Source organism: Dasypus novemcinctus, chromosome 11 (assembly GCF_030445035.2).
Source record: "Dasypus novemcinctus isolate mDasNov1 chromosome 11, mDasNov1.1.hap2, whole genome shotgun sequence".
NCBI lineage: Eukaryota > Metazoa > Chordata > Mammalia > Cingulata > Dasypodidae > Dasypus > Dasypus novemcinctus.
This window is the reverse complement of record NC_080683.1, coordinates 25,684,389-25,711,252: the sequence shown is the minus strand read 5'-3', so window position 1 is coordinate 25,711,252 and position 26,864 is coordinate 25,684,389. Positions and strand designations below refer to the sequence as shown.

At 44.5% G+C, this 26,864-nt stretch overlaps 1 protein-coding gene across 6 annotated transcripts; it reads right to left on the bottom strand.

The window, feature by feature from the left end:
* Positions 1-212: 212 nt before the first annotated feature.
* Positions 213-23,366, bottom strand: TMEM14A (transmembrane protein 14A). 6 transcript variants are annotated; one of them, XM_058306883.2, is made up of 7 exons: positions 23,139-23,253; positions 17,247-17,334; positions 12,145-12,212; positions 10,375-10,460; positions 4,282-4,383; positions 2,285-2,372; positions 213-804 (listed from the first exon to the last, which is right to left on the bottom strand). In XM_058306883.2, exons 4-7 carry the CDS (start codon positions 10,442-10,444, stop codon positions 765-767), a joined length of 300 nt encoding a protein of 99 aa, XP_058162866.1. In that variant the 5' UTR covers positions 10,445-10,460; positions 12,145-12,212; positions 17,247-17,334; positions 23,139-23,253; the 3' UTR covers positions 213-764. The 6 variants fall into 6 exon arrangements, with proteins under 6 accessions (XP_058162866.1, XP_058162865.1, XP_058162863.1 ...); XM_058306882.2 differs by lacking the exon at positions 17,247-17,334 and having other exon boundaries at positions 23,139-23,366; XM_058306880.2 differs by lacking the exons at positions 17,247-17,334; positions 23,139-23,253 and adding an exon at positions 15,645-15,761.
* Positions 23,367-26,864: the final 3,498 nt, after the last annotated feature.

The following is a 26,864-nucleotide window of genomic DNA, read 5'->3' as shown; positions in this document are numbered from 1 at the left end:
TTGAGTCAAAATCATTTTTGTTTCAGAATTATTACTGTTTTTTCAGAGAAAAAGAATACCTCTGCTCTGAAGGAGGCATAGATTTTTGGGGTAAATAACTCCCCCTCTCAATTCCTTTCATTAATAACTCCACATTTAAATGTCAAAGATCATTCATATATATATATATATATATATATATATATATAGAAAAGACATTAAAATTTAAGAAGTGGGTTTAAAACTGAATGTCTTTTATTTGAATACTAAGTAACATTCTGTTAGTACACAAAATATGCTGAGAATGGAAATTTTTAAAGGAAAAATATAACACAGCAATACAATTAAAAGGGAAAAAACATAATTTCTGGCAATTTCTAATACAATACAAATGGCAAATAGATACAATCAATCAGCATTTTGTAATTACACTCAAGGCATTCCATTATCTGATAAAGTGTAGCTTAAATTTACTTGAGACATTAATATTCAGAATTGTCAAAAATACCACATATATTAATATAAAAATAGAATGAAAGGCAGTTTATCATGATTCATTAGACACCTTTAATAACAGCAGTGCTTGACAATCAGAAAACAGTTAAAGGTTTTGTTTAAAAAACAACACCACCTCAAGCCAGTGTTACATTAGAGGCGACAGTGTTACTTCTGTTTCTAACGTCAAATGAAACTGACATTCCTTCTTGAGACTGATTTCTTAAATACAGTTTGCTCCGCTGCCACAGTAGAATGAGGTGAATTCTGCTCTTAGCTCCTCTGGATTCTCAAAGCAGCAATAAGACAAGTCTCAGAATCATCATGAGGCTGGATCAAAATAAGAAAAGGCCAAGGCAGGGTCACTCAGACCTGGTGTAAGGCAATGAGGGCCGTGCACCCACCCAGTCGCCTGCCACCAATGCTGCCTTCCAGAGCTCTCTCCTCCTTGGGCTGGGGTGGCTTCTTTCTCCCCCTGTACTAAGTTCCAGACATGACCAAATTAGCCACTGAAAAATGCTCACTGAATGAACAAGAAAAATCAGAACTCACTGGTCTGAAACTCTGGAAGGAGGATTTATGAATGAGAGGTTTGGAAAGAAGCACAGAACTTTCAAAAGCTAGTAAAGCAACTTGAAAAAATGCTCCAGGAGCAATTGTGGGGCGGGGGGTGGTATTACAATCTCAGCTACTTTCTGATAACTGGGATCTTCTCTTCTTGATCCATGAACTCCACTCCTCACAATTCCCAACACCAAGTATCATTTTTAGAACAGGGCTATCTATAACTCAAAGCAGCTCGCTGTAATCACATTTTTCCCCCTAATTATAAACACAATATGTCATCATTAATAGAAAATTCTATGTGAAAGTAGAAAGAAGAAAATTAAAAGTACTTATTATCCTACCACCCAGAGATAAACGCTATAATATTTGAGGTATTTCCTTCCTATCTTGTTTTTTTTTTATACATACATTTTTTTTTACTTGAGATCACACTACATTCAGTTGCTTTTTCTCTCCTAATACATCATAAAGAATTTCCAATGTCACTAAATAGTTTTTGAAAATATGACATGAAATGCTTACCCAATATGCCATTAACATTTATTGAAACAATTCCTTCCTAGTGAACTTTAGGTTGTTTCTAATTTTTCAGTTTATCATGTTTTCCATTAGAAATAAAGTTGCAATGAACACCAACTTTTGCGTACATCTCATTATTTCTTTGCAATAAATTCCAAAAAGTGTAAATATGTATATCAAAGGAAATGAATCTTCCTTTAAAATTTTATGGCTTTCAACATATAAAGGTGGTTTCCACAGGGAACGAACAATGTTACCTCTGAATTTTTATTTGAAAATATGCTTACTCTCATGGACAGAACTACTGGCAGGATCAAATTAAGAGACATATAAGGCTCCCTATTTTTTTTTTTAAAGAAATATAAAGTTTTTCTCCCTTAAAAACTCAAAATATATCAGATTGTCAATCTGTCCAACTCTGAGAGAGACTGGGTATTAGATTTAAAATAATACATTTACTGTCTCAGGCAGGTGGATCTTGATTCTGAAAAGAGTATATACAGGTGATCAAACACGATAGCAACATTAAGTGAATCCAATAAAAATGCTCATGTGCACATTAGTAAACCAAAGGCTGACTGAATCCTTGCTATTATAAGGTTTTTACAGTCACACTTACTATAATAAAAATTACTTCATTTTAAATTTAAACTCATCTTTGCCAAGAATTCAGTACTTCAGTCTGACGACAGAGGTAACTAGAGATCAGAATAGCTCTTCTTACCTTAAACCTGCAACCAGCCCGGCGGGCATTATTTTCTTGGACCTCTTGAACCTCACACCCATGATGGTGGACAGAAAAAAAGCCACAACTGAAACACAAACCAATCCATGAACCAGTTTCAAACATGTTATCAGTGCTCGGGTGTGAAAAAACGGTATCGACTGCCTGCCTTTCCTTCAAAGAATGTAACAATTATTAGGTCTATAGCTACTGAGTTGCAATTTTCTTGAAACATTAAAGAGCTCTGTTGAAATACTTTATAAACTACTTTATCAGAAAGAAGCTTTCTGGGTAAATGAATATGTTAAAATCTATTCTTGAAATATCTTCGAAAGAGAAAGTCTTTTTCTAACCTGAATGTCTATTTACAGGACACTCCTTAAAGACTAGATTTGTGTCTTATTCATCTTTACATTACAAACACCGTTTACCCGCAACTTGGAGAGAGATGCAATAAATGTTTAATTAGCTGAATGTAATGAAAATGATCAGTATTTTTAGAAGGCTGATTGTTTTTTACTAAATAACAACTAAGTAATGATATTATATTTAAGAGTATCACGGCAGGTAGCCTTTTAGGAGCTGTACCAACATGAAGAGAAAGGTGGTTTTATATAAGAGATTTTGGCATTGCTGTCATAATTTAATAGCTTTCAAAGAAAAACAGATTATTACTATAAAAAATAAAATGATTAGCAAAAAAGAGAAACAAATTAATCAAATGTATATGAATAAAAAAGCTCAATATATCTATATCTTGCTAATACGCTTTTTTTTTTTAAGATTTATTTTTTATTTATTTCTCTCCCCTTCCCCCAGCCCCAGTTGTCTGTTCTCTGTGTCCATTTGCTGCGTGTTCTTCTTTTTGTCCGCTTCTGTTGTTTTCAGCAGCATGGGAATCTGTTTCTTTTGTTGCATCATCTTGCTGCGTCAGCTCTCCAAGTGTGCCATCAGCTCTCCAAGTGTGCCGCGCCATTCCTGGGCAGGCTGCACTTTCTTTCGAGCTGGGCGGCTCTCCTTACAGAGCGCACTCCTTGCGCGTGGGGCTCCCCTATGCGGGGGACACCCCTGCGTGGCAGGGCACTCCTCGCCCACATCAGCACTGCACGTGGGCCAGCTCCACACGGGTCAAGGAGGCCCAGGGTTTGAAGTGCGGACCTCCCATATGGTAGACGGACACCCTGAGCACTGGGCCAAGTCCGCTTCCTGCTAATACGCTTTTATCTTCTAATGCAATCTCATTATTAGAAATATCCCTAGCCCCTATTTAAAATAAGTAAAGCAAAACCACCAATTATTTTTTTCTTCCTCAAACATGGAACTGAGACACTTTTGTCTTTATTAATTTGTGTTTTCTTCCATAACCCCACCATGTCACATTGAATAATAATCAAATCAAATAAAGATGATTTTCTTGGCTTAGTCGTCCAAATCTTCACAGTATTTCTATTTCAAGCTAGACTAAAGCAAGCTGAGTGTCCTGGGAGCTTTAGGTACACACAGCTGTCTTTTTCTGTAGATATTTTCCTGTCAAGCCCAACAAGGGAAGAAACTAAAAATGGGTCAACTTTGCTTTTCTAGATTATGTCTTAGAGCAGGACAGGATCTAAAAGCTGTTTGTGAATTAAATAAAATAATGCACGACTATCTCTTTTTATGTATTTTTCAGCAACAAAAAACTATCTGAAATATGCATTTAGGAGAGTTCATAGAAAATCTAGAATAAGTTCTTGCTTTTTCCAAATTTTATTTTTTCATTAACAAGTTTTACAGGAATACACTTCTGAGTTGGAAGGCATGGTAGCGGTACCATTATTTTTTATCTGATCTGTGTGGAATGGAACAAGACTTGTGTTTTGCCTCAACACCTGCATTTGGTCACTTGCCATTTTCCCAATATACCTAGTATAGGTTTCAATAAAGTTATCCATAGCCGTGATAACCTAGTATAAGTTATCAATAAAATTCTCCATAACTGTGAAAAATACATTACTTACACAGTGAAAGTTTTATATCTCGTTTGTCATTAGAGACACGGTAAGCTCCATAACCAGCCAAAAACCCAACAAAAAGACCAGCAATCAAAGATAGAACACCACCTGGAAAAAAAGAAAGAAAGAAAAGAAGTCAGAAAGCAAATCTCTATGAAACATGCATTTTCAAATGTATTCCTACTTGAGCATTTTAACTGGACAAAGCCAAATTAAATATATTCCTATTTGAGGGCCGTTTATAAAAATGACGATTTCATACTGAATCACGAATGCAAGGCCGAGGAACCCTGCACGCCTAAGAATGCAGGGGTTAGAATACTGCTTGAGGGAGTAAGAAAAGCTTCTTTGTAGTAGTGACTTTGTCACTGATTGTATGGTCTTGGGCAATTAGTTTGACTTCTTTATGACAAAAAAAGAGTTTTTTATATTTTTCTATTTTCTTTCCCCCCATATTTTTACTGTGAGGTTGCAAAGATGGAAAATAAGGTGCAAAAAGCACTTTCAATTCATAGAGGTAGAGAGACTGGTGCTGTATAATCAAGCAACCACCAAGTGACGGTTTGGTCTGAATCATTACCAAGCTTTCAAGCCTCAAGGTGTCAGGACTCAACAAAGGTGACTGCATTAAGAAAAGGGAAAGGCGCCAAGGGCCACTGGCAGGGCCCTGGCCCCCAGGCCAACCATGTCCCCCCCAGGCCAACCATGTCCCCATCAGGGCACCCCCAGCCCTCAGGCATCCATGTCCCCACCAGGGCACCCCCAACCCCCAGGCCATCTATGTCTCCACCAGGGTACCCCCAGCCCCCAGGCCATCCATGTCTCCACCAGGGCAACCCCAGCCTCCAGGCATCTATGTCTCCACCAGGGCACCCCCAGCCATCCATGCCCACACCAGGGCACCCCCAGGCTCCAGGCATCCATGCCCACACCAGGGCACCCCCAGCCCCCAAGGATCCATGTCCCCCACTAGGACACCCCCAACCCCCAGGCATCCATGTCCCCACCAGGGCACCCCCAGCCCCAAGGCCATCCATGTCTCCACCAGGGCACCCCCAGCCCCCAGGCATCCATGTCCCCCACCAGGGCACCCCCAGGCTCCAGGCATCCATGTCTCCACCAGGGCACCCCCAGCCCCCAGGCATCCATGCCCACACCAGGGCACCCCCAGCCCCCAGGCCATCCATGTCTCCACCAGGGCACCCCCAGCACCCAGGCATCCATGCCCACACCAGGGCACCCCCAGCCCCCAGGCATCCATGCCCACACCAGGGCACCCCCAGCCCCCAAGGATCCATGTCCCCCACTAGGACACCCCCAGCCCCCAGGCATCCATGTCCCCACTAGGGCACCCCTAGCCCCCAGGCATCCATGCCCACACCAGGGCACCCCCAGCCCCCAGGCCATCCATGTCTCCACCAGGGCACCCCCAGCCCCCAGGCATCCATGCCCACACCAGGGCACTCCCAGCCCCCAGGCATCCATGCCCACACCAGGGCACCCCCAGCCCCCAAGGATCCATGTCCCCCACTAGGACACCCCCAGCCCCCAGGCATCCATGTCCCCACTAGGGCACCCCTAGCCCCCAGGCATCCATGTCCCCCACCAGGGCACCCCCAGGCTCCAGGCATCCATGTCTCCACCAGGGCACCCCCAGCCCCCAAGGATCCATGTCCCCCACTAGGACACCCCCAGCCCCCAGGCATCCATGTCCCCACTAGGGCACCCCCAGCCCCCAAGGATCCATGTCCCCCACTAGGACACCCCCAGCCCCCAGGCATCCATGTCCCCACTAGGGCACCCCTAGCCCCCAGGCATCCATGTCCCCCACCAGGGCACCCCCAGGCTCCAGGCATCCATGTCTCCACCAGGGCACCCCCAGCCCCCAAGGATCCATGTCCCCCACTAGGACACCCCCAGCCCCCAGGCATCCATGTCCCCACTAGGGCACCCCCAGCCCCCAGGCATCCATGTCCCCCACCAGGGCACCCCCAGGCTCCAGGCATCCATGTCTCCACCAGGGCACCTCCAGCCCCCAGGCATCCATGTCCCCGACTAGGGCACTGTGCATTTTACAGTGAGCTACATGCTGGTGACACTATGAAGAAGACCCACACAATCCTTGCTTCTTGGAACTCACCCTTCTAATTAGAAGCTATTTAAATGAAATCCCTTGGGGAGCAGGGCTGAGATATTTTTATTTATTAAATGTCCTTAGGAAATTCGGATGTGTAGCCAAGGTATTTCCTGTGAGTCTCAAACATTTACTTGTGAAATCCATGTCTTTTTGCTCACTGCTCTTTCTCCTGGGCCCAGCACAGTAGCAGGTCCATAGTGAGCACTAGATAAATACTGAATAAATGCAGGACTGGGGGCTCCTTGTAATGGATCATGTTCAAGCAGGAGACATCAGATAAGGAAATTCAAGCATTTTCTGAAACATGTAGCTAAATCACTTTAAGGTGATCTTTTCTATGACCTTTTCTCATCTTTTCTATGATCTGTATGCAACAAAGATTTTTGTACTGCCAGGACCCCCACCCTGCACAACCTTGTTAGTGTGTGTGTGGTGGGGGGCAGTGGCAGTGTCCTCCCTGAATTTCCATGAGATCAGACAGTAAACTGCAGGGACAGGGGCTCACCAGCAGCCCATGCGTATGAGAACCGGGGGGTTCTTGGAAGAATTCATCCTGCCTGAGGAAGGGGCCAGGACAGTGGGCTGTCCCTCACAAGAAAGTGACGGTTGGTAGAAGGGAGCAAAGATTCTGAGAAAATCTCGGTGCCTATAGTAGGGAACAAGGAAGCTCCAGGTGCCTCCCGTTCCCCTTCCTGGGGCGCTGGTCCTGGCGAGCCGTGTTTCAGCACACCGTGTAGGGGCCCAGTCTTGGTGGGGGCGTGGTTATCAAAGGCGCTGAAAGATGCCCAAGCAAGCATCCCTTCAGGTGCTCTCGCTGCCTCCTCAGAGCAGGAAACCTGCCTGGCAACACCCCCCCCCCCCCCCCGCCATTCCTGCTCCTCTCTGGAGGGGCTGGAGCCTTCCCCAAACTGGAGTAAGAAGGGGTGAGGTTAGCCCGGGCCTGGCGGAGGTGCAGGCGGAGCAAGCCTTCCAGTCTTCCTTGGCTTTGGCCACTCAGCAATACCTGGCCCAGAAAAAACCTCAAGATCCTGGTGTCTCCCTGACATGCATGTCTCTGGAGACCTACAGGGGAAGAGGGGTGAGCCCAGAGCAGGCTCCGTGCTCAGGCTCCTGAGTCCTGCCACTGTGGGCACCTGCTCGCCCTTCTTCTAGCCCCACACCAAGAAAACCTTTCAGCCCCTCACTTTTACCCAACTTATATCTGGCAGCTGGTTTAGTTTAGGATTCAGATCTATCCGTGTGGCAGTTTGATATTATTTATGAATTCCGAAAAGAGAGATAGATTATGTTTGTAAACTGGTCTGTTCCCCTGGGCGTGAGCCCCTTTGATTGTATTAGAGTCAGCTGAGATGTCTTAAGTTAAGATTAGGACTTTGATTTGACCACATCATTAAGGTGTGCAGGTTGCATCCCTGCCCCCTTGGCGGGCTATATATAAATGGACACTCAATCAAGAACACAGAGAAGTAGATACACAGAAGAACACAGAGGGAGAGAGACAGCTCCGTGGACACAGCAGAGGCCCCAGAGAGAGAGGAGCCTCCTATCAGCCTACAGCTGAGTTAGGAAGAAGCTGGTTCCACGGAGCCTTCAGAGGAAGAGGAAGGCTGAACCCTCGCAGGCATTGCCCGCCATCTTGTTTCAACATGTGGCAACAAAGTTTGGTGAGGAAGTAATCTTAGGGCCTTGTAACTATAAGCTTCCACCCAAAATCCTTTATAAAAACCTATGGATTTCTGGTCCTTCCCATCAGCACCCCTTTTGGCTGACTAATACATTAGGTATCCTCCCACCCCACACCATTCTGACACCACATCTTTAACATACCTGGCATTATTCTCAACCACCATCCCTTGGACGAGTCTCCTGGCCCGGCTGCACTGGACTCATGCCTAGGGAACTCCAAGTGCACCAGAAAGAGTTGGCTCTCTTTACACAACAGGTCTAAGGCACTGGAGCCACAAGCAGCCTAGAGAGTGCAATACCAAGTACAAAACTAGAAAAAGGCATTTTGCCCGCTGGCCCAAGACATCCCCTCAATTGTCACTAAGGAACTGGCAGAGCAGCAGTGACTCCCATGTCAGGCCCTCCCTGAAATGTGCTACACACCTTGTCTCATTAACCCTAACAACCATTTGAGGTAGGAACTATAATATTAACCTCCATATAACAGATGGGGAGTTGAGGCCCAGAAGGTAAAACAATTCCATTGAGCAGTTAAACAGTAGTGTCAAGATTAGAATTTAGGGATGCCTGATTCTGTGGCTTGTGTTCTGAACTCATGTTATGCTACAAGAATGGGCTTTGCTGTAAGTGCACAAAATCCCCAGGGGCCGCCAGCCTCATGCGGTTGGGCAACAAGCCCTTGAAATCAGAGCCCTCACTGCTAATGCAACTTCATTTGTTGCCCCCAGTTGGTAAAACCTGAAGAGATTTGGGCTAGAGTAATAAAGTACTGCTCCCCCGACCCGCCGCGGCACACACGCACACACGCACACTCCCTTCTCCCCACCCTTCAAAAAGGCAGGCAAAAATGTTCCAATGTTCTTTTCATCAGTAAGAGGTTATTTAGACATGTCTTTGACAATGAGAATTTTTTTTTCCCAATAACAATCAGCCGGATTTGAAACTGAGTCCTCTTTAGACTGCGAAACACCAACTTTTGAGTCATTGTTTGCAGATCTTAGCTTGATGCCATCATTTTATTCCCCATAAAATACAAACCCACAATGATATACATGTTGAGAGAGAAAATAAGACCAACAAGCAAAAACCTAACTACATGCCAACAGGCGCTAAGGAACCTTAGGAGGTAGCGTATTCTAGCCAGCCAGCCCGCGCAGCCCCTCGGGCCCCAGGGAGAACCGTGCTTCTGGCCTTCGACTTTTCACAGTCTCTAAAGAAGAAGGTAACTGTTAACTGTACAGATCTGGCTTTTTCACTCCAACTCAAGCCAAATGATGTCACAAATAAGATATTCTTTGAAATACAAACTTGATTTTAAAAATTTCATAAAAATATAAGAAACAAAAACATGGGACACCATAAGTGCAGTGCACTACCTTAACAAAGTAAAATATGAAATCTTAACCTTTTTTTCTCCATGAAAACTCATTATTAACTGTTTTGCTTTTTTCAATCCTCTTTTTAGGCAGTGATTAAGAGGCAACTTCAGATACCTATGTATTTGAAGAATGTTCCTTTGCAACACATGATTATTTAAACCAAAGAAACCCTTCCTCCATTAATAAACAAGGGGCCCTGAGGAGCTTAAATCAATTGCTTATGTAATTGACAGGTAAAAAGGTAACAAAATTTTGTGGCAGGGAGAGGCCCAGAAACATCACATTGGGATGCTACATTGTGTAGTCCCCACAAAACCCACTTCCTGCCATGAATCCCTTCCACCATGCTAGTCCTCAGCTACCTCTAAGACATTTTTAGCTTCTCATTCCAGCCACAGACTTTATTTATTTTTTTAAGATTTTATTTCTCTCTCCAGCTCCCCCCTCCCCACTGTCTGCTCTCTGTGTCCATTCACTGTGTGTTCTTCTGTGACTGCTTCTATCCTTATCTGCAGCATCTGGAATCTGCGTTTCTTTTTGTTGCATCATCCTGTTGTGTCAGCTCTCCGTGTGTGCGGCGCCATTCTTGGGCAGGCTGCACTTTCTTTTGCACTGGGTGGCTCTCCTTACGGGGCGCACTCCTTGCATGTGGGGCTTCCCTACAGGGGGGACACCCCTGCGTGGTATGGCACTCCTTGCGCGCATCAACACTGCACATGGGCCAGCTCCACACGGGTCAAGGAGGTCCAGGGTTTGAACCGTGGACCTCCCATGTGGTAGGTGGGTGCCCTATCCTTGGGCCAAGTCCACTTCCCTAGCCACAGACTTTTGATGATCCTAGCACAAACCTCCACCTCATGTCAAATCCCTTTGATCAAAACTTTGGTTCAGGCTTACCTCTCCGTTTATATCCCAAAATGCTTCCAAATGTCACAAGGGCTGCATATCCAAAACCAAGCAGGTCCATTGGCGAGGTTTCAATTCTAAAGCAAGAGGGGAAGGGGCAAAGTAGACAAAATAAAAAGAGGCCTGGGGAGCAAATGTATACAAAATTAATTTCTCCAGTCTCCTTAAGAAAGGGAGGCAAACACTGAGGTTCAGTCTTCATCTATCCCAACACTCAACCACCATCCCCCTACCCTTGTCAAGCTCAAGCACATTCAGGGGAACACCTCATGTTGATTCTTCTTTCATTGCCTTCAAACTGTCACACCCTCATCTATTTCTTTACCTCCCCAAGTAAAACTTCTGCTTTGGCCAATCAAGTCTCTTCACTAGATCATAATACTACAATCTTCACTTTTCACTTCCATGCCTGGAATGTCTTCTCTCTCCCACCTACATACCTGCAACCACTCTCTCGACAGCCCACTTCCCAGTGAACCTCCTCCCATGACTTCTGCCCTTACCACCTACCTCCCATCTCCTTGCCCCTCTGGCTTGCACCATAGAAATGGACTGCAGCAAACTGCAGTTTCCTCTAAATTCCTGGACTTCAGCAACTTAAAATTCTTCGATATTCCCTTCCCCATTCTGCCTAATCTCTCCCTCCTCCCCCAAACAAAGAACAGAAAAGGGGTTAGGTATTTATTTCTTGGTTGTACCAAAGATTCACTCTAAACATGTGCTTTGTCACTAGCTATCTAGTGAGACAGCTCTTCCGTGAAAATCGCTAAGAATATAATGAAGCCCTGGCACGAAAGTCAGCTGAATGACAACGATGTCTCTAGAGACAAGAAGTCCCTTTAAAATTCTGTCCATGAGTATTGAGTATTGGTCGTGAGCTGGCTGTTGGTCTTTGGGCCACACACCCCTCACCACCACCACCAAAGCGAGGGGATGGAAGAGACGCAGTCTAAAGTTCCTTGCAGATTTTTATATTCAAAGATTTCCAGTGGTGCTTTTATATCTTAACGTTCTTTTTTTTTTTTTAAAGATCTATTTACTTAATTCTCTTCCCCTCCCCCCACCCTGCTATTTTTGCTGTCTGTATCCATTCGCTGTATGATCTTCTGTATCTGTCTCTCTTTCTGGTCTTCTCATTTTCTCTCCTCTAAGATTCACTGGGATTCAATCCTGGGGACCTCGGATGTGAAGAGAGGTTCCCTGTCAATTACACCACCTCAGTTCTTGGTTTTTGCTGTGCTTCACCTTGACTCTCCCCTTCATCTCTCTTTTGTTGCATCATCATCTTACTGCATGACTCCCTTGCATGGGCACTGACTCACCATGCGGGCACTCAGCTCGCCACTGGGCACTGGCTCACTGCGTGGGCACTCAGCTCGCCACTGGGCACTGGCTCACCACGCATTCTTTCTCTTCTTTTTCACCAGGAGGTCCCAGGGATTAAACCAGGGTCCTCCCATACAGTAGGCGGAAGCCCTATCCCTTGAGCCACATCCACTTCCCTCTTAATGTTCGCAGATCTGTATCTCCTCCATGAGAAAAATAATCATCTTTGCATATCTGAGGAAATGTGTATGAGATTTCTAGTGTATTTTTACAACTTTCCTCACTACTTGTCTGTCACTTAGAACTTAACTGTGTGCGGAAGGGTCTGAGGGGAAGGAGCAGGAGGCACAGAAGGGGATAATGGCACCAAAAGGAAGGCAACAGTGAAAAAGCCTCAGCACCTGTAGGAAGAAGAGTTGAAACAGAAGAGCTCACCTTAGTCCAAGGACTGGTACAGTGGGATTTAATGTGTAGGATGACCTGTGTTCAAAACCATTTGTTGACTGAAAGAGGAATAAACAAAAATAATAATGAGGATGATGATAATGTTTTTGACTATGTGCTAGGCACAATTCTCAGGTCTTAATTATTATCTGTGTCTGTATCAATTCTTTTTAAGATTTATTTTATTTATTCTCCCCCCACCGTTTGTGCTCCTTGCTGTTCTCTGTGTCTGTCTGTATCTGTTGTGTGCTCTGTGTCTGCTTGTTTTCTTTTTTTAAAGTTAGGAGTCTTGAAAGTTTAGAGGTAAGTGGACTTGGCCAGTGGTTAGGGTGTCCGTCTACCACATGGGAGGTCCGCGGTTCAAACCCCAGGCCTCCTTGACCCGTGTGGAGCTGGCCCCTGCGCAGTGCTGATGCGCGCAAGGAGTGCCCTGCCACGCAGGGGTGTCCCCGCATAGGGGAGCCCCACGCGCAAGGAGTGCGCCCCGTAAGGAGAGCCGCCCAGCGCGAAAGAAAGTGCAGCCTGCCCAGGAATGGCGCCGCCCACACTTCCCATGCCGCCGCCGACAACAGAAGTGGACAAAGAAACAAGACGCAGCAAACAGACACAGAGAACAGACAACCGGGAGAGGAGAGGGGGAACTAAATAAAATAAATAAATCTTAAAAAAAAAAAAAAGAAAGTTTAGAAACTAATGGCTTTAAATTCTTTTTTTTTTAAAGATTTATTTTATTTATTTATTTCTCTCCCCTTCCCCCCTACCCCCAACCCCGGTTGTCTGTTCTCTATGTCTATTTGCTGTGTCTTCTTTGTCCGCTTCTGTTGTTGTCAGCAGCACCAGGAATCTGTTTCTTTTTGTTGCGTCATCTTGTTGTGTCAGCTCTCCGTGTGTGTGGCACCATTCCTGGGCAGGCTGCACTTTCTTTTGCGCTGGGCGGCTCTCCTCACAGGGCGCACTCCTTGCGCATGGGGCTCCCCCATGCGGGGACACCCCTGCATGGCAGGGCACTCTTTGCACTCATCAGCACTGCGCATGGGCCAGCTCCACATGGGTCAAGGAGGCCCAGGGTTTAAACCGCGGACCTCCAATGTGGTAGATGGATGCCCTAACTACTGGCCAAGTCTGCTTCCTGCTTGTCTTCTTTTTAGTAGGGACCATCAACCAACCCTAGGACCTCCCATGTGGGAGGCAGGTACCCAACTACTTGAGCCACGTCACTCCCTATATCAACTCATTTAATCATTATCACAACCGTTGAGGAAGAACTATCAATATTACCCCCATTTTTCAGGTGGAAACTGAGGCAGAGGCAAGCAACACTCCCCAGGTCATACAGCAGAGCCAGGGAAGCCTCTGATCAATGAATTGGCTGGCTGAAGAAATGAATATGCAAATGAACTGATGTTCTTCAGAGTTCTGGATTAAGCACTTCTGCTTGGCCTAATGGTGTGACCACACTGTACTGTCTTCCATCCAGTGACTTACCATGTTCAGCCCTATGAGCATCTCATATTCCGTCCTCCTGACTTTCTTTCAAGGGAGCTAATGATATTCCACAACGTAAGCTTTGCTTCAAACCTAGCTGTGTAACAGTAGGTACCTTCCTTAACCTCTTCTGTAACTGTTTTCTCATTTTTAAAATAGGGAGAGTAAAAACATCTTCCTCATAGGGTTGTTGTGAGAAATAATTTAATATTGTAAAGCACTTAGAACAGTGCCTGGCACACGGTGAGCACTCAAAGAATATAAGCTGCTCTAATATAATGATTATTCTTCTCTTTCATCTTTAGACCCATTTTTAAAGCTCAGAAAGAAAATGGGGCTGGCGAGACAGACAGGGCCAGACTACCCATGTAAGGAAGGAGGGGGGTCTGTCGTAAGAACAGGGAGTGTAACCATCAAATTTTAATTTCAGAAAGCACTTCTAGCTGAATTGGGGTGGGAGAAAAACGGAGAGGCTGATGAGGTTGATCAAGCAAGGGATGCTGGGAGACTGGCCTGGAGAAATGGCAATGAGGATGGAGACAAATTAGAATCAACAGGCCTGGATGTAGAGAGGGGAAGGGATGAGTCAGAGATGACTCACCTCTAGGTCTCTGGCTTAGACCATTTGACCAGGGCAGGTAAAACTTGGTGCTATTCCCTGAGACAGGAAATATTAGAGCAGATGGTGGGTGAGAGGGTGATGGGGGAGGGGGCAGGGACAACTAATGACTAACCCATTTGGAACTTATTCAGTCTGAGATGCCCGACACACTGTCAGGAAAATCTCCTTTTGTCAGGTGTAGTTACTTACGTTGGGCTTTCTCTGCGTCCAGCTAATCAAGCTCCTTGAGAATAAAACCCAGGCTCAAAAAAAAATTTTTTTTTGAGGAAGTACCAGGAGCTTGTACCTGGGAAGCAGGAGCTTAACCACTAAGCTACACCCACTCCCTTCAATTGATCTTTATGCCCACAGCACCAAGCACACTGCCCTACACAAAGCGGATGCTTAGTAAATACTTGTCGGATGAATGAATAAATGAATGAATGAATCAACCCAACAGCTTCCGCCTTAAGACAGTCTTTAAATGTTCTATCCTCAAGTATAGCTCCATTGCCAGGAAACACCTAGCCCCTAGTCTCCTCAGTTAACTGAGTGTTGTTCTTGGAGGTAAAATAAGCCTATTCCCAATACTTGGCAGGCATTTTTTTCTCACAGGAAAAATCCAGACCTTGAGCAAATACATCCCTTGCTCCTTTTGGTCAGGGGCACTCAAAGCTAGAGCCTGCGTTCCTGTCAAGGATGGGGTAGGGAGCAATGTTCGCCGTGCATCATAAATTCCCATTTCAAACGTGTTACTCGGAATTCAGAAAAGCCTGAAAAAGCCTGAAAGCATCTTGGGTGCAATGCCGTAAAATGATTTACTGCACCACGGATCAAATCAGGTGGCAGGGCCCTGACTCACTACCAGCCCCAAGTTCTCCAGAATTTGGGGAACTCATTAAGAGATTTTCCGTGAGCTACTACCTAAAAAGCATTTTCATATGCTAAGAGTATCGACAATCTACCTTTGAGCTCCTGCTTCACGAAAGGAATATCTTCGAGTTTAGTCCGGCTGGTGCTGGAAAGTTTAAAACCCTGACAAGCGTTTTGATAATGATCGATGAGTCTCACTTCCCTCTCCATCCCTCTTTAGCTCCAGGAAGGTAAGAAGCAGGACAGGTTTGAGATTCAGAACCATGAGAAGGAAGAAACTCGGCAACTCCACTTGTCTGAACTTGCTGGAAGAAGAGAGAAGCAATCCCTGGGACAGCAAGCCTCATCCTTTGCAAAATCTCCTGAATCACTGACTGCTGTAGGGAGTGAAGACTCCCGCTCGGCCAAGTCTCCTTTTATTTCCGCGTCTTTGCAAGAAAATGCAGGGATGCACGGTTCACCTGCAACCCGTGCCCTCCCTGCGACCGCAAAGGGAGAAGTCGGGGGGGCCAGCTGCGAGCAAGCTTCTTACCTGGAGCCCGGAAGCTGTACTCGCTGCTGCTGTTTTGCGACTCCGCGTCTTATCCTCCCACGCCCGGCTCAGACGGCTCTTTCCGGCGGCGCCCTCCCAGCGGCGCGCATGCGCCCCTCCCCTCCCCTCTCTCCAGCCCCGCCCAGGTGCGCGGGGCTGACCTGTGGAGTGCAGCGTGAAGACTCAGGACGTGGGGGGGGGCGGCGCCTGCTGCCTCCCCGGGGGCTGAGCCGGCCTGGCAGGCACTGGGAGAGGGGGTGAGGAGCATCATTTTTGACAGTGAAGTTAATCCATCATTCAAGGGACATTTTGGGGACTTGGGTAATGTTTTACATCCTCGCCAGAAAACTGTCCCCATTTTCAGTGGTGAGAGCTGAAGTTCCAAGTTCTCAGCTCCTACGTGGGATGTAGACGTTAGAACCCAAGTTTGTCTGGTTGCAAAGTCTGCATCCCCTTCATTTTTAAAAAAAATTAATTTATCCCCCCCCCCTCCCGTTTGTCTCTTCTCTGTGTCTATTTGCTGCATCTTCTTTGTCCCCTTCTGTTGTCTCTGTTGTCAGCGGCACAGGAATCTGTGTTTCTTTTGGTTGCGTCATCTTGTGTCAGCTCTCCGTGTGTGCTGCACCCTTCCTGGGCAGGCTTTACTTTCTTTAGCTGGGCGGCTCTCCTTATGGGGCACACTCCTTCCACGTGGGGCTTCCCTACGGGGGGGGGACACCCCTGCATGGCAGGGCACTCCCTGCCCGCATTAGCACTGCGCATGGGCCAGCTCCACGAGGGTCAAGGAGGCCTGGGGTTTGAACCGCAGACCTCCCACGTGGTAGACCGATGCCCTAACCACTGGCCCAAGTCCGCCGCCTGCATCCCCTTCCTTACGCCCCACTCATCTATGGAGTCATCTAGATGTGGCTGGAAGATGAGGATATTGGTTTAATATGTCAGGCCCAGGATTTGCTGGGTTTAGAAGTGTGAAGGGAAAGGTACAGCATCCCAGAGATGAAAAGCACTTAAAATTTTTTCTACCCCCAATCTAATTTGTTCTCAGCAATGAACCTTGGAAATATGCCTCCCGATAGCCTCTACTCATTCCAGTTTTGCATTCTAGGTCACATACAATAACTCCCAACTGTCTCCTGTATTACAGCCCTTCAAAACATTTAAGAAGGCTGTTATTTAGGGTTCATCGAGCAGCTCTAGGACTGCTGTGCAGCTGGGAATAGCAGAATTTCGGTTTAAAAATTAACTAAGAATATCCATGAATCTTGTGAGCTTTTTGTTCACTGAATCTATTCCTTGTGCTTAAAACTGCTTTGTGTGGGTGGGGTGGGGAAAGGCGTGTCAAGAAATAACGTACCTAACTTATGTCAGGTCTAGGGATTTAAAATTCCTCAAGAATCACAGGAGAGTTAATGGGCAAGCACTGGAATGTGGAGGAAGTGATACTTCCAACTTTAGCTTTGCTGTTCTCCCAGCTCTACTCAACGTCCCCTTCTATGCTCATCCTCACCCCAGACTCCTCCATGTTTCTCCTCAGAACACTCTTCTTATTCAGAATCGAACCCAAACCCTCCGACAATGCCTCAGTTACCCTGCGTAACTTACCCCCAGACTTCAGTGTCCGGATTCATAAGATGTGACTGACAAGATCGTCTCTCAGATCCTTTCCACCACTGCCACTGGGGTATGTAAGCTGAAAGCAGCCTCATGTTATTCCCATTCAGCACATTTCTCCTTAATCTAAAAGGACAACTCTATACATTATGGGAATGCCTTACTCTTGGACATGTGAAAATAGTTAGGAAAAGGAGCATTCTCCCCTCAAATCTTATCACCAGTGCTGCTTACCCCATATGATGGCAAGGATGGAGCATGAGGTAAGGGTGCAGCAAAGCTTCTGTACCTTTACCTATTTCTAAAGTGTTTTAGTCATGAAAGGCTCTTGATGTGCCATCTATCTCTTTGGCAGTTTGGAGAAATGCATAAAACGAAATGCACAGGATTTGAAAGAACTAATGAGATAGTTCTAAAAATTTTTGTGATGAATGCACAACATTGTGATTATACTAAAAGTCATTGATTATACATTTTGGATGGATCATATAGTATGTGAACATATCTCAAAACTGTTTAATAAATAAATGTGAAAGAACAGTTAGAAATAGCAGCTATGTACAAGGGAAACAAATTGAGAGGTGAACAATTTTCTTGTCTGTTTATTATTCAAATAATGAAAATGTTCTAATAATGATTGAAGTGATGAATGCACAACTATGTGATTATACTAAATACCACTGATTGTATACTTTGGATGAATTTTATGATTAATATGTACCAGTAGAATTGATTTGTTAAAAAAAAACAAATATACAGGATTGCAAAGAAAGGCAATTTTATTGAAATAGTTATCAATTTATTAAAAATTAAATTATATGATGTAATATAGTGCTTCTTTACTAACATTAAATTATAAGACCTAGGAATGGGTCTAATTATCATAATTTCAAAGTTGTGAAGCACATGGTATTTTTTAAAATAACTATTTCAAATTCAAAAAATAAATAACAGAAAAAGACAGCTCAACAAGTTATGGAAGCATTACTCCTAAATAGTTCTGTCTAGGCACTTTATCTCATCTAATTCCAACTACTAAGTCAATTGTTCTAGTGTTCAGAAAAAAATTATATTTTGAGGTATCCGTAACATCTTTGATTCCTGATGATGACAAGAATCATGGGTCCTGCTAATCCTGAGTTTGTTGCCTACATTCCTAATGGAAAGATACCTTAAGCTAAAATTTGCTAGAAGTTAGTGAAAAGAGAAATTTATTTTTCCTTCCAAGTTCTCAGACCCCTTGAATTCTATCCTCAGATGATCACTGGATTGATAGAACCCAAATTAAGAATCCTAATCTACTGTAAGAGAGTTTTCATAGGTTATATATAAGTAGAATCAGAGAAAAGGAGAGAGAGGTGGAGAGCCTAACAGACTCAGGCAGGACCTCACAGGATGTTACACTTTTCTTGACTGCTCCATGGATTCTGTGCCTGGTACTCATTTGCAAATGTTCAGAAACTCAGTTTCTATCTGTTCTTCTAGGGACACCCTGGCTTTGAAAGCTTGATTCTTAAAAACCAAAATCAAAAGGGAGTTATTGACGTTAAAAAAAAAAAAGTCCACTTTTGATGCATTTCTCCTTCCAGATCCCATGTAGCTTCTTTAGGCCTCTGGTCATTATCAAAATAAAAAAATTTTGAGCAAGCAGCTCAATATATGTATATTGTTTATTTATAAATTTTACATATATTGCTACACTAATATACCATAGATATTATTAATACAACTTTATAAACCAAAATAAGATACATAATATATGAACATTAATAAAACAGGACCAACAGATATTTCCTGTATTTAACAAAAAATTATGATATTTTCTTTCTGTACCATGATGCAATAAAATAAAATTTCCCCCCACTTTGCACCTTTGAGCTTGTTTTGACAGAGCACCTGTTTCTCAATCAGGTTTTTTGCACCTATAAATTCATCAAATAGGCTATCCATCTTTAAAATATCCATAATTTTTAAACACTCCAAAGCACACTGAATGTCAGCATAAGTTAAACATCTCCTTCTCAGGGAAAATGGTTTTAAAGCATAGAGGTAATATGACCTGGTGAAATCGAAGTTGGATTCCAAGTAAGTTACAGTTTTAGTAAAGAAACAGAAAGTCCTGTTTAACTTGGATGGCCTTTTCCAGTGGCACTTTTTTTTAGTTCTGAAGTGATCTTATTTCCAAAAAATGAGTCACTCTTTCATCACTGTAAGAGTTTTTGTCTCAACATATACCTAACATCAAACAACTCAGATGGAGTCAGTTCTTCCTCTCCTAGACAGCCTATGGCCTCAAAGATCATCAAACAGTTTTGGAGAAACAGCATATAAATTTGTTTTACTGTAATCCTTTTCTTCATTTTCATCCTCAATGTATTTCCAAATCAATGAAGGACATTGTTCTTGTCCCACACTTTGAAAATATAATTTTATGGCAGGCCAACATTTTAACATCTTTTCTATGGCTGGCAGCAATCATAGCCATCTTGTAGGCATGTGTCTAAGGACGCAACTCCTTCCATTTCTATGAGGTCAAAAATCTTACTAAGTGCTTCTGTACGTTTTGAAGAAACTAAAAAGTAACCAAAAACTTTCATTATGAAAGTCTCCGTATCACAAGCAAATTGCAGTGTATTTTACAGCGTGTGCAGGACAATGATCAGGTGGGATATTTTCATTTTCTTAAGAAGTTTATAGACTGAATGGAATGTGCTAAAATTTACATGTGTACTGTCTGCTGGATACACCAATAGAAGAGCCAAGTCTAGTATGTATTTGGACAAAATACCAACCATCATGCTTTATGATTTTGGCAGTTCATTAAAATCTTCATAGAAAGCAAGATGATTTGAAGCTCCATTTTTCAAATCAAAGTACCTAAAAGTCAGAGGAAACATTTTTTTTGTTGCCAGGATTGAATACAGCACTTGAAGTGGAAATACTGTAAAAAGCACAATTATTGGTAAGATATGCAGAATCAGCTCTATACTGTAAGGGGTCAACACATCTATTATTAAAATTTCCCCTTTTGTTTTGCCCACAGGATATTTTAGTTGCAATCTCTGAATCAGAAAATGTAGTTTTACTCAGTTTCATAGAGCAATCAAAGGAATGATATGATAATGCATGTTTGTTTGTGTGGTATGCCCAAGCTAATTCAGCAGCTGCTGTATTTGAGTAAGCATTGGTGGCCTTTGGGGAAACAAACAACTTTTGACTGGTTCAGAAGTATTTGTGTGTCTCATTCTGGACTTGTGACCTTCCACTTCATTAAAATAACAGTCATTTAGCCTTCTTTTTTGGTGTCAGGGTCATGCTGGCGTTGGTATTATAATTCTTCTCATTTTCATTATCTGACCTCTTGGAAAACATGGTCATAATTTTAAATTAGCACTTTAAACAAAGCATAAGAGTTAATGAACAGGCAAAGTCAAAGGGAGGCTCTTAATACTGATGATTACAATAGACTCTTAAGTCACATCACTCAGGGTGATGCAACAATGGATGGATTATTGTAAATCGTAAATCATGTATTTGCCAATATCAGCAGCCAAAAGAAAAATCAGTACCAGCAACTACAGATGGTAGATAATCTATGCCATATTCATTTACACTGAACACTGGTGACAATGTTACTTTCAGCCCTTGCTTTTGGGCTACTCATGACTTTTGTTCTGTTCTTACAAACTCTCATACCCATAGTTGAAAACAAGGACTTTCTGCATCTCAGGAAATTTTCATTGCCAAAATCAGGAAAGGTGGTGACCATACCCAGTTCCTACTAAAACAGGGGCCAGTTCTCCAGTAGCAGGAGGGTAGGCATACAGAGCTAGGGACTCCTCACCTGTGTGTCTGCTGACTGTGTGGAACTTCTCCAGGACATTTCAAAGTGATGAAAACAGAGGCTTGTTCTTTGTTATTCTTTGGATCTATTAGAAGCTCAAATAGAGGCAAAGCTCAGGGCCAGTGCCTCCCAGGCCTCAGGGCCAAAAGGGAACTCACAGGAGAGAAGGCCCACAGAGGACAGAGAGGATGAGAAAGAAGCCCCACTGAGCAACCTTGGCAGCTGGTGGGGAGCATAAACTACACCCCTGGACATTCACCTCCCCAAACTCGCCAAAGTACTGCCTAATCTTCTCCTCAGTGGCTCCAGAATTCAGATTCCCCAGAAAGTTTTCCTTCTCAGTATCTTTCTTCGTGGCTTGGCCTTTTAGGGTTCATGATATGGCCACCCAAACTATTTTCCTGCTGGTCTAGGACCTGTTCCAACAGAAGGCTGACCAACAGTGCAGGTTTGCCTGATACTGGAGGCTTTCAAGCCTTTTGGTTCTAAAACCAGAACTGAAGAGTTTTCTGGGAAGTGGGACTTTCAGTGCTAAAATCCAGAACAGAGAAGTTTCCCAGAAAGAGGGACCTTTAGCACTAAAACTGGGACTGTGGTGTTTTCTAGGACATGGGACTTTCAGTGCTAGAACCAGGATATTTCCTTCTGGGATGGGGGTCAGAGGGACTCTAGTTCTAATTCTGACTGGCATTTCCTAGCACTCTGTCACAGGACAAGTGCCTTCACTATGAGCCACAAGACACTGCCACAGATTTACAGAATAGTTCATCCTCTCCAAAACACCCTAGCCTGACTTCCCAGTTTTCTCCAAACCTGAAATCCAGCTGGTTTACCTAATCATAAACCAATCAGTCCTCAGCCCCTTGGCACCTTTGTCCAGTTGCGCGCTCTTCTTCCTGTCCCGGCAGTCTCCTCCAGGAGTAAAGCAGCAGGGAGAAAGAACACACGTTGGAGCTGGGTTGCTAGGGTTAGACTCCACTGCTCTACCCTTTATCCACTGGGTTATCTCTTCTAACTCTCTGTCTTCTCTGAGCCATCGTTTCATCCTCTGTAAAACGGCACTAATATAATGCCTATTTCATAGCATCCTCATTTTCTTCTAATCCTCACGTGTGACATGTTTAAGTGTCCAGAAAAGGTATATAAAACAGGTAATAAATTCCTGAACCACTCCAGCCTGTAATTCACATTCTCCCACTTAATCTGTATAGGAACAAGTCCCTAAATTCTGTTCTCCCAAAGCACTTGTCCACATGTGACCAAGACAAACTGATCATTGTCTAGAAACACTGCTCTCTTAGAAATAAAATCCTGTACACAGGAATGTCTGATGGAGCTTACCTTCTCCACTCTGGCTGCCTCTAGAGATCTCAACCCTCTAGATCCATTTTTATTATAGTACAATCGGTGACCTCTCCAAATTTTAGTAAAAATAGCTTTTGCTTTTTTTTTTTTGCTGGTATCCCCGCTCAGGGCACCAAGGAACATTTTTCAGAAATGGCAGAGTGATGTGCATGGCAACAATAAGTCTTCCAAGAAAGCTACCAGTTTAGGACGGACTGGTTCTCCCAAAGCTTTCCCGGCCGACACCCACCGGCCCTGTCTGTAAGGAATTCACCTTCGAGGGACGTTAACAAAGCTACACTACCTCGTTAAGTGAGATCTAAACTCCACCTTGACCCTAACAAAACTTACCACGGCAGCACCCCCAGGCTGAGAGAGGGAAGGGAAAGACAACCTCGCCAAGGTGTAGACACTCTCACAACTGGAACTTAGCCTGCCTAAAAACCACACCTGGTATAAAGGGCTAGCGTCTATGCCTGCAGACACCTGCGCCCAGATGTCGGCATCATGGAGTTGCGCCTTCCTGGGGCAGAGACTCTGTCCTGGGCTGAGGAGAGGTGGGGGAGAACGGGCGGCACCCGGCTCCGCCCGGGTCCAAGCGCAAGTCCCTCCTCCCCGCGGCCCCGAAGCCAACCCAGCAACCCCCGCCTTCATAACACCGGCCCCGCGACCTCCTCCTTCCCGCCTCCGTTCACCTGCTCGGCCAGAACGCGCGCCTTTCGGACTCCCAGGCGCAACCCGCCTTCGGGGACCACCTCGCGCCCGTCACGGGCGGCGTCGGGCACCTCCACCGCCTGCACTTCATCCTCGCCTGCTCCCAAAGAGCCACCCGCCACCACCCAGTGTGAGGCCAGGCGGGCGCGACAGCGAAACGAGGCGCGTCCTTACGGTTTTTATAGTGTCCGGGCCGGGGGCCCGCCCCCGCCCAAGGCGCATGCTCACTGGCTGCGCCCGCCCGTCACTCAGTTTTGCGCAGGCGTCTGGTCGACCGCGTCCGCACGCGCGGGCTGGCCAGGCGGGCTTTGTCCTTTTTTTTTTAGAGCCCAGGAGAGCCAAGCCTCGTGGAGGATCCCCGAGGTGGGGGAGGGGAGGGGGCGTGAGGGCTATCAGTCCGAGCCCGGACCCTCAGCCCGCTGAGGCTTTAGCCTCTCTCCCTGGCGCGCCAGTCTTGGGAGTAAATGTGGCTTCACGGAATTGAAAAAGAGCAAAGAAAAAAACGGAAGTTCTAGTGTCCAGACAAATTCAAGGAAAGCCAATGTAAATGAGAAAAGTACTGTATACTTAAGGGAAAATCAAGGGGTGAATTCAAGGAAAGATAAAACACGAATCTAATTTCAAATTTAGGGTTTTTTAAAAAACCAATTTCCATTGAGATCTCCAAGAGCAAAAATTCATGATCCAATGGCTCAAGCGTTTCTTATTCTATTGCCTTTCCTATGAAAAGGCAGCAGGGGGCACTAAATGCACTGATTTCCTTCCAGTGTCCTGGCAGGTGAGCCTTTTCAGAGTTATTTTCAAACATCAAGAGAGGAAAGTGGAGATGAGGTGTGGGGGCATTTTTTGGACTTGGAGTTGTCCTAAATGATATTGCAGGGACAGATGCTGGGCATTATATATCCTGCCATAACCCACTGAACTGTGCTGGGGGAAAGTGTAAACTACAATGTAAACTATAATCCATGTGGTGCAGCAGTGCTCCAAAATGTATGCACCAAATGTAATGAATGTGCCACAATGATGAAAGAGGTTGTTGATATGGGAAGAGTGGGGGGTGTGGGGTGTGGGGTATATGGGAACCATATTTTTTAATGTAACATTTTTTGTGATCTATGTAGCTTTAAAAAAATTTTAATAAAAAATTAACAGCAAATGGGGAAAACAGGATAAGGAAAAAGAATTTTCTGGGAAAAATATCCTTGGAAAAAGATCTGCACTATAACCTGTTGACTAAGGACTACAGTTTCCTGAAATATTGGCTGGGGGGGGGGAAGAAACCATTACAGGACATATGGTGTGTTTTCAGACGGGCTCTGAGAAAAAAGGCAGGGCAGTGAGGAGTGACCAGGCTGAAGCGGGGGAAGTATTGGATTCTTCTGTGTTCTTGGGTATGTTGCCTAAAAGAATTTAAGAACAAATGCCAGTTTAGTCAGGCCAGTAAAAATAATTTATTGGGAAATGGAAATGAACAGAGCTTGCTGAGAAATGAGAGAAGGATAGAAATATGCACCAAAATTTGATGGTGCAGGCTTTTCTAGGCAGAAAGAGCAAACTTTGGTTTGTGTGGTCTCCTTTTAAGTTATTAATTTTTTCTGCCATTGCTAATGCTAAGGGGAGGGACCCCAGCTGTTATTGGTTACCCCATCAATGGTGGGGGCCAATGGTGTGTCCTATTTGTAATATCTGGGTCTCCCCTTGGCCCGGAAAGAGTCCCAGCTGGGACCTCAAGATCAAGGTCAGGGTCTCGGCAGGGTCACAGCCATGTTTGTCAGCCATGTTGTCTCTCATTCCCCTGTACTAACCTGCATCAAATGCCCCCTCAGAGAGTTTTTGCCCTTATTCTTAAGTGAGTGTTGAGGAGCAATAGTCATTCTTCTGTAGTTACTTCCTGCTCAATAGGGCAGTAGTCCCTGCCTGACAGGGTATAAACTTCTCTGGCTATTCTCTTGTGGTTGAGGGAAGACAAGTTTGGCACCCTGGTTGGTACTGGATGAAATCTCCACATAACTAAAAATAAACTTTATTAGAATTTTGAAGACACATGGGCCTATTAAAAGGATAAGAAGATGGTGGTCGGCGGGCCTAAAAAGGGGACCAGCCATGACATACTGGACCACGTAAGTTAGAAAGGCCAGGTGCTTTCAGAAGCTACATCCTCCCAAAGTTTATCCCAGAGTTGATGGTAAATCGCATTCTTCCTTGAGTTCTTTCATGCTGTTGGTTAACTGTAGGGAGAGATTGTGGTAGACCTGCTTGGTTTGGGTATAAACTGCCCACCCCAGTTCCCACAGCAGTGGTTATGCTTAGGACAGCTAGGAGAGGTTTGGAAACTTACAAAGACAGTACATGCAACAAAAGACAAGCATATGGCAAATAAAAAGACATTACTTTAGAGAGCCATTCCTTTATCTTATAGACACATTCATTAACTACTTAGAAAATGAATTAAGTTTACCAGGACTTTTAACATGTTCAGTATCCCTCTGCATATTGAAACTATCTAGTATGATAGGGAATCAATACATGGATCTGGAACCTGGCAAAGAGTCCATGTGGACATCAGTAACCCCAGGATGGCTGCTGGAAGAGCGTTCTCTCCGCCCACCACCACCACCATGATTCTGTCATTCAGAACTAGATTTCCTTTGGAAGCCAGGAAAAGCCCCAGATATACCCGAGGGATTTTATCATTGGACCCTCCCAGGGGATTGATGGGTGGGGTAATCAATCAAAAGAGCAAATAGCTGGAACTCCTCCCCTGCCATTAGCAAAAGGGTGGAATAATTAACAGTTCAAAAAGCAGGCGCAAGGCCTGAACTCGCTCTCTTGCCTTTGGACCCTGATTCCAGTCACCTTCTCCCCCGACACGATCAACATTGCAAGTAAAACCTGGGCATTTATAATCTGTAATGGGGAATTACAGTCTGTAAATCAGTCCGTTTATCACTTTTCAGCCCCTTCCTCTCTACCTGGGCCCCATAATCTGTTATTTTCTCCCATTTCTCTTCCCTCCCTATCTTAATAAATTACTGGCCTAACTCACCCAACATACTCCTGAAATTCATTTCTGCAGCATAGTTAAGAACCTAGAAAAAATCCGGGTTCAATATGGTCTACATTGGGAAAAAACCATCGTAATCAGGCATAAAGGTACAGTACTTAATACTAATCAATGCACAAGTTCCTCTTCGAGCTGTAATTAATAGATCTAAGCTCCAGGTTTGCAATATCATACATGTTATCTCTCCATGGGAGCAAGCCAATAATGCCAATTGCATTTGTTTAAGTTCTACTCACAGTACTCTGATAATCGTTGCTCTTCTTGGCATGTCCTTCACACAGCCAGCAGGCTGCAACACTGTTGATCCCAGAGAGAGCCTAGACAGGTAAGGCTCCGGTCTTTCACTGGCCTGGTACATAGCACTCTTCGACACTATGAAACAGAGCCAGTCTGGAGGCAATGTCTATTGTACATCTGGCCATATCAAGTCATTGCTGGCTTCTGCAGGAGTCTGAAACTGCATGCGCATGTCCAGAGATGTAGTAGATGATTCCCAATGGAAGCAAGATGATCTTTCCTTACCACCATTTTAATATGCAGATTGAGGAAACCTCAGAAGTTTCCCAGTTATGAAGTTACTTTTTGTTATTAATACCAATTTAGGTTTCTAATTAATAATGGCTTCCTGGAATTAGCCATTATT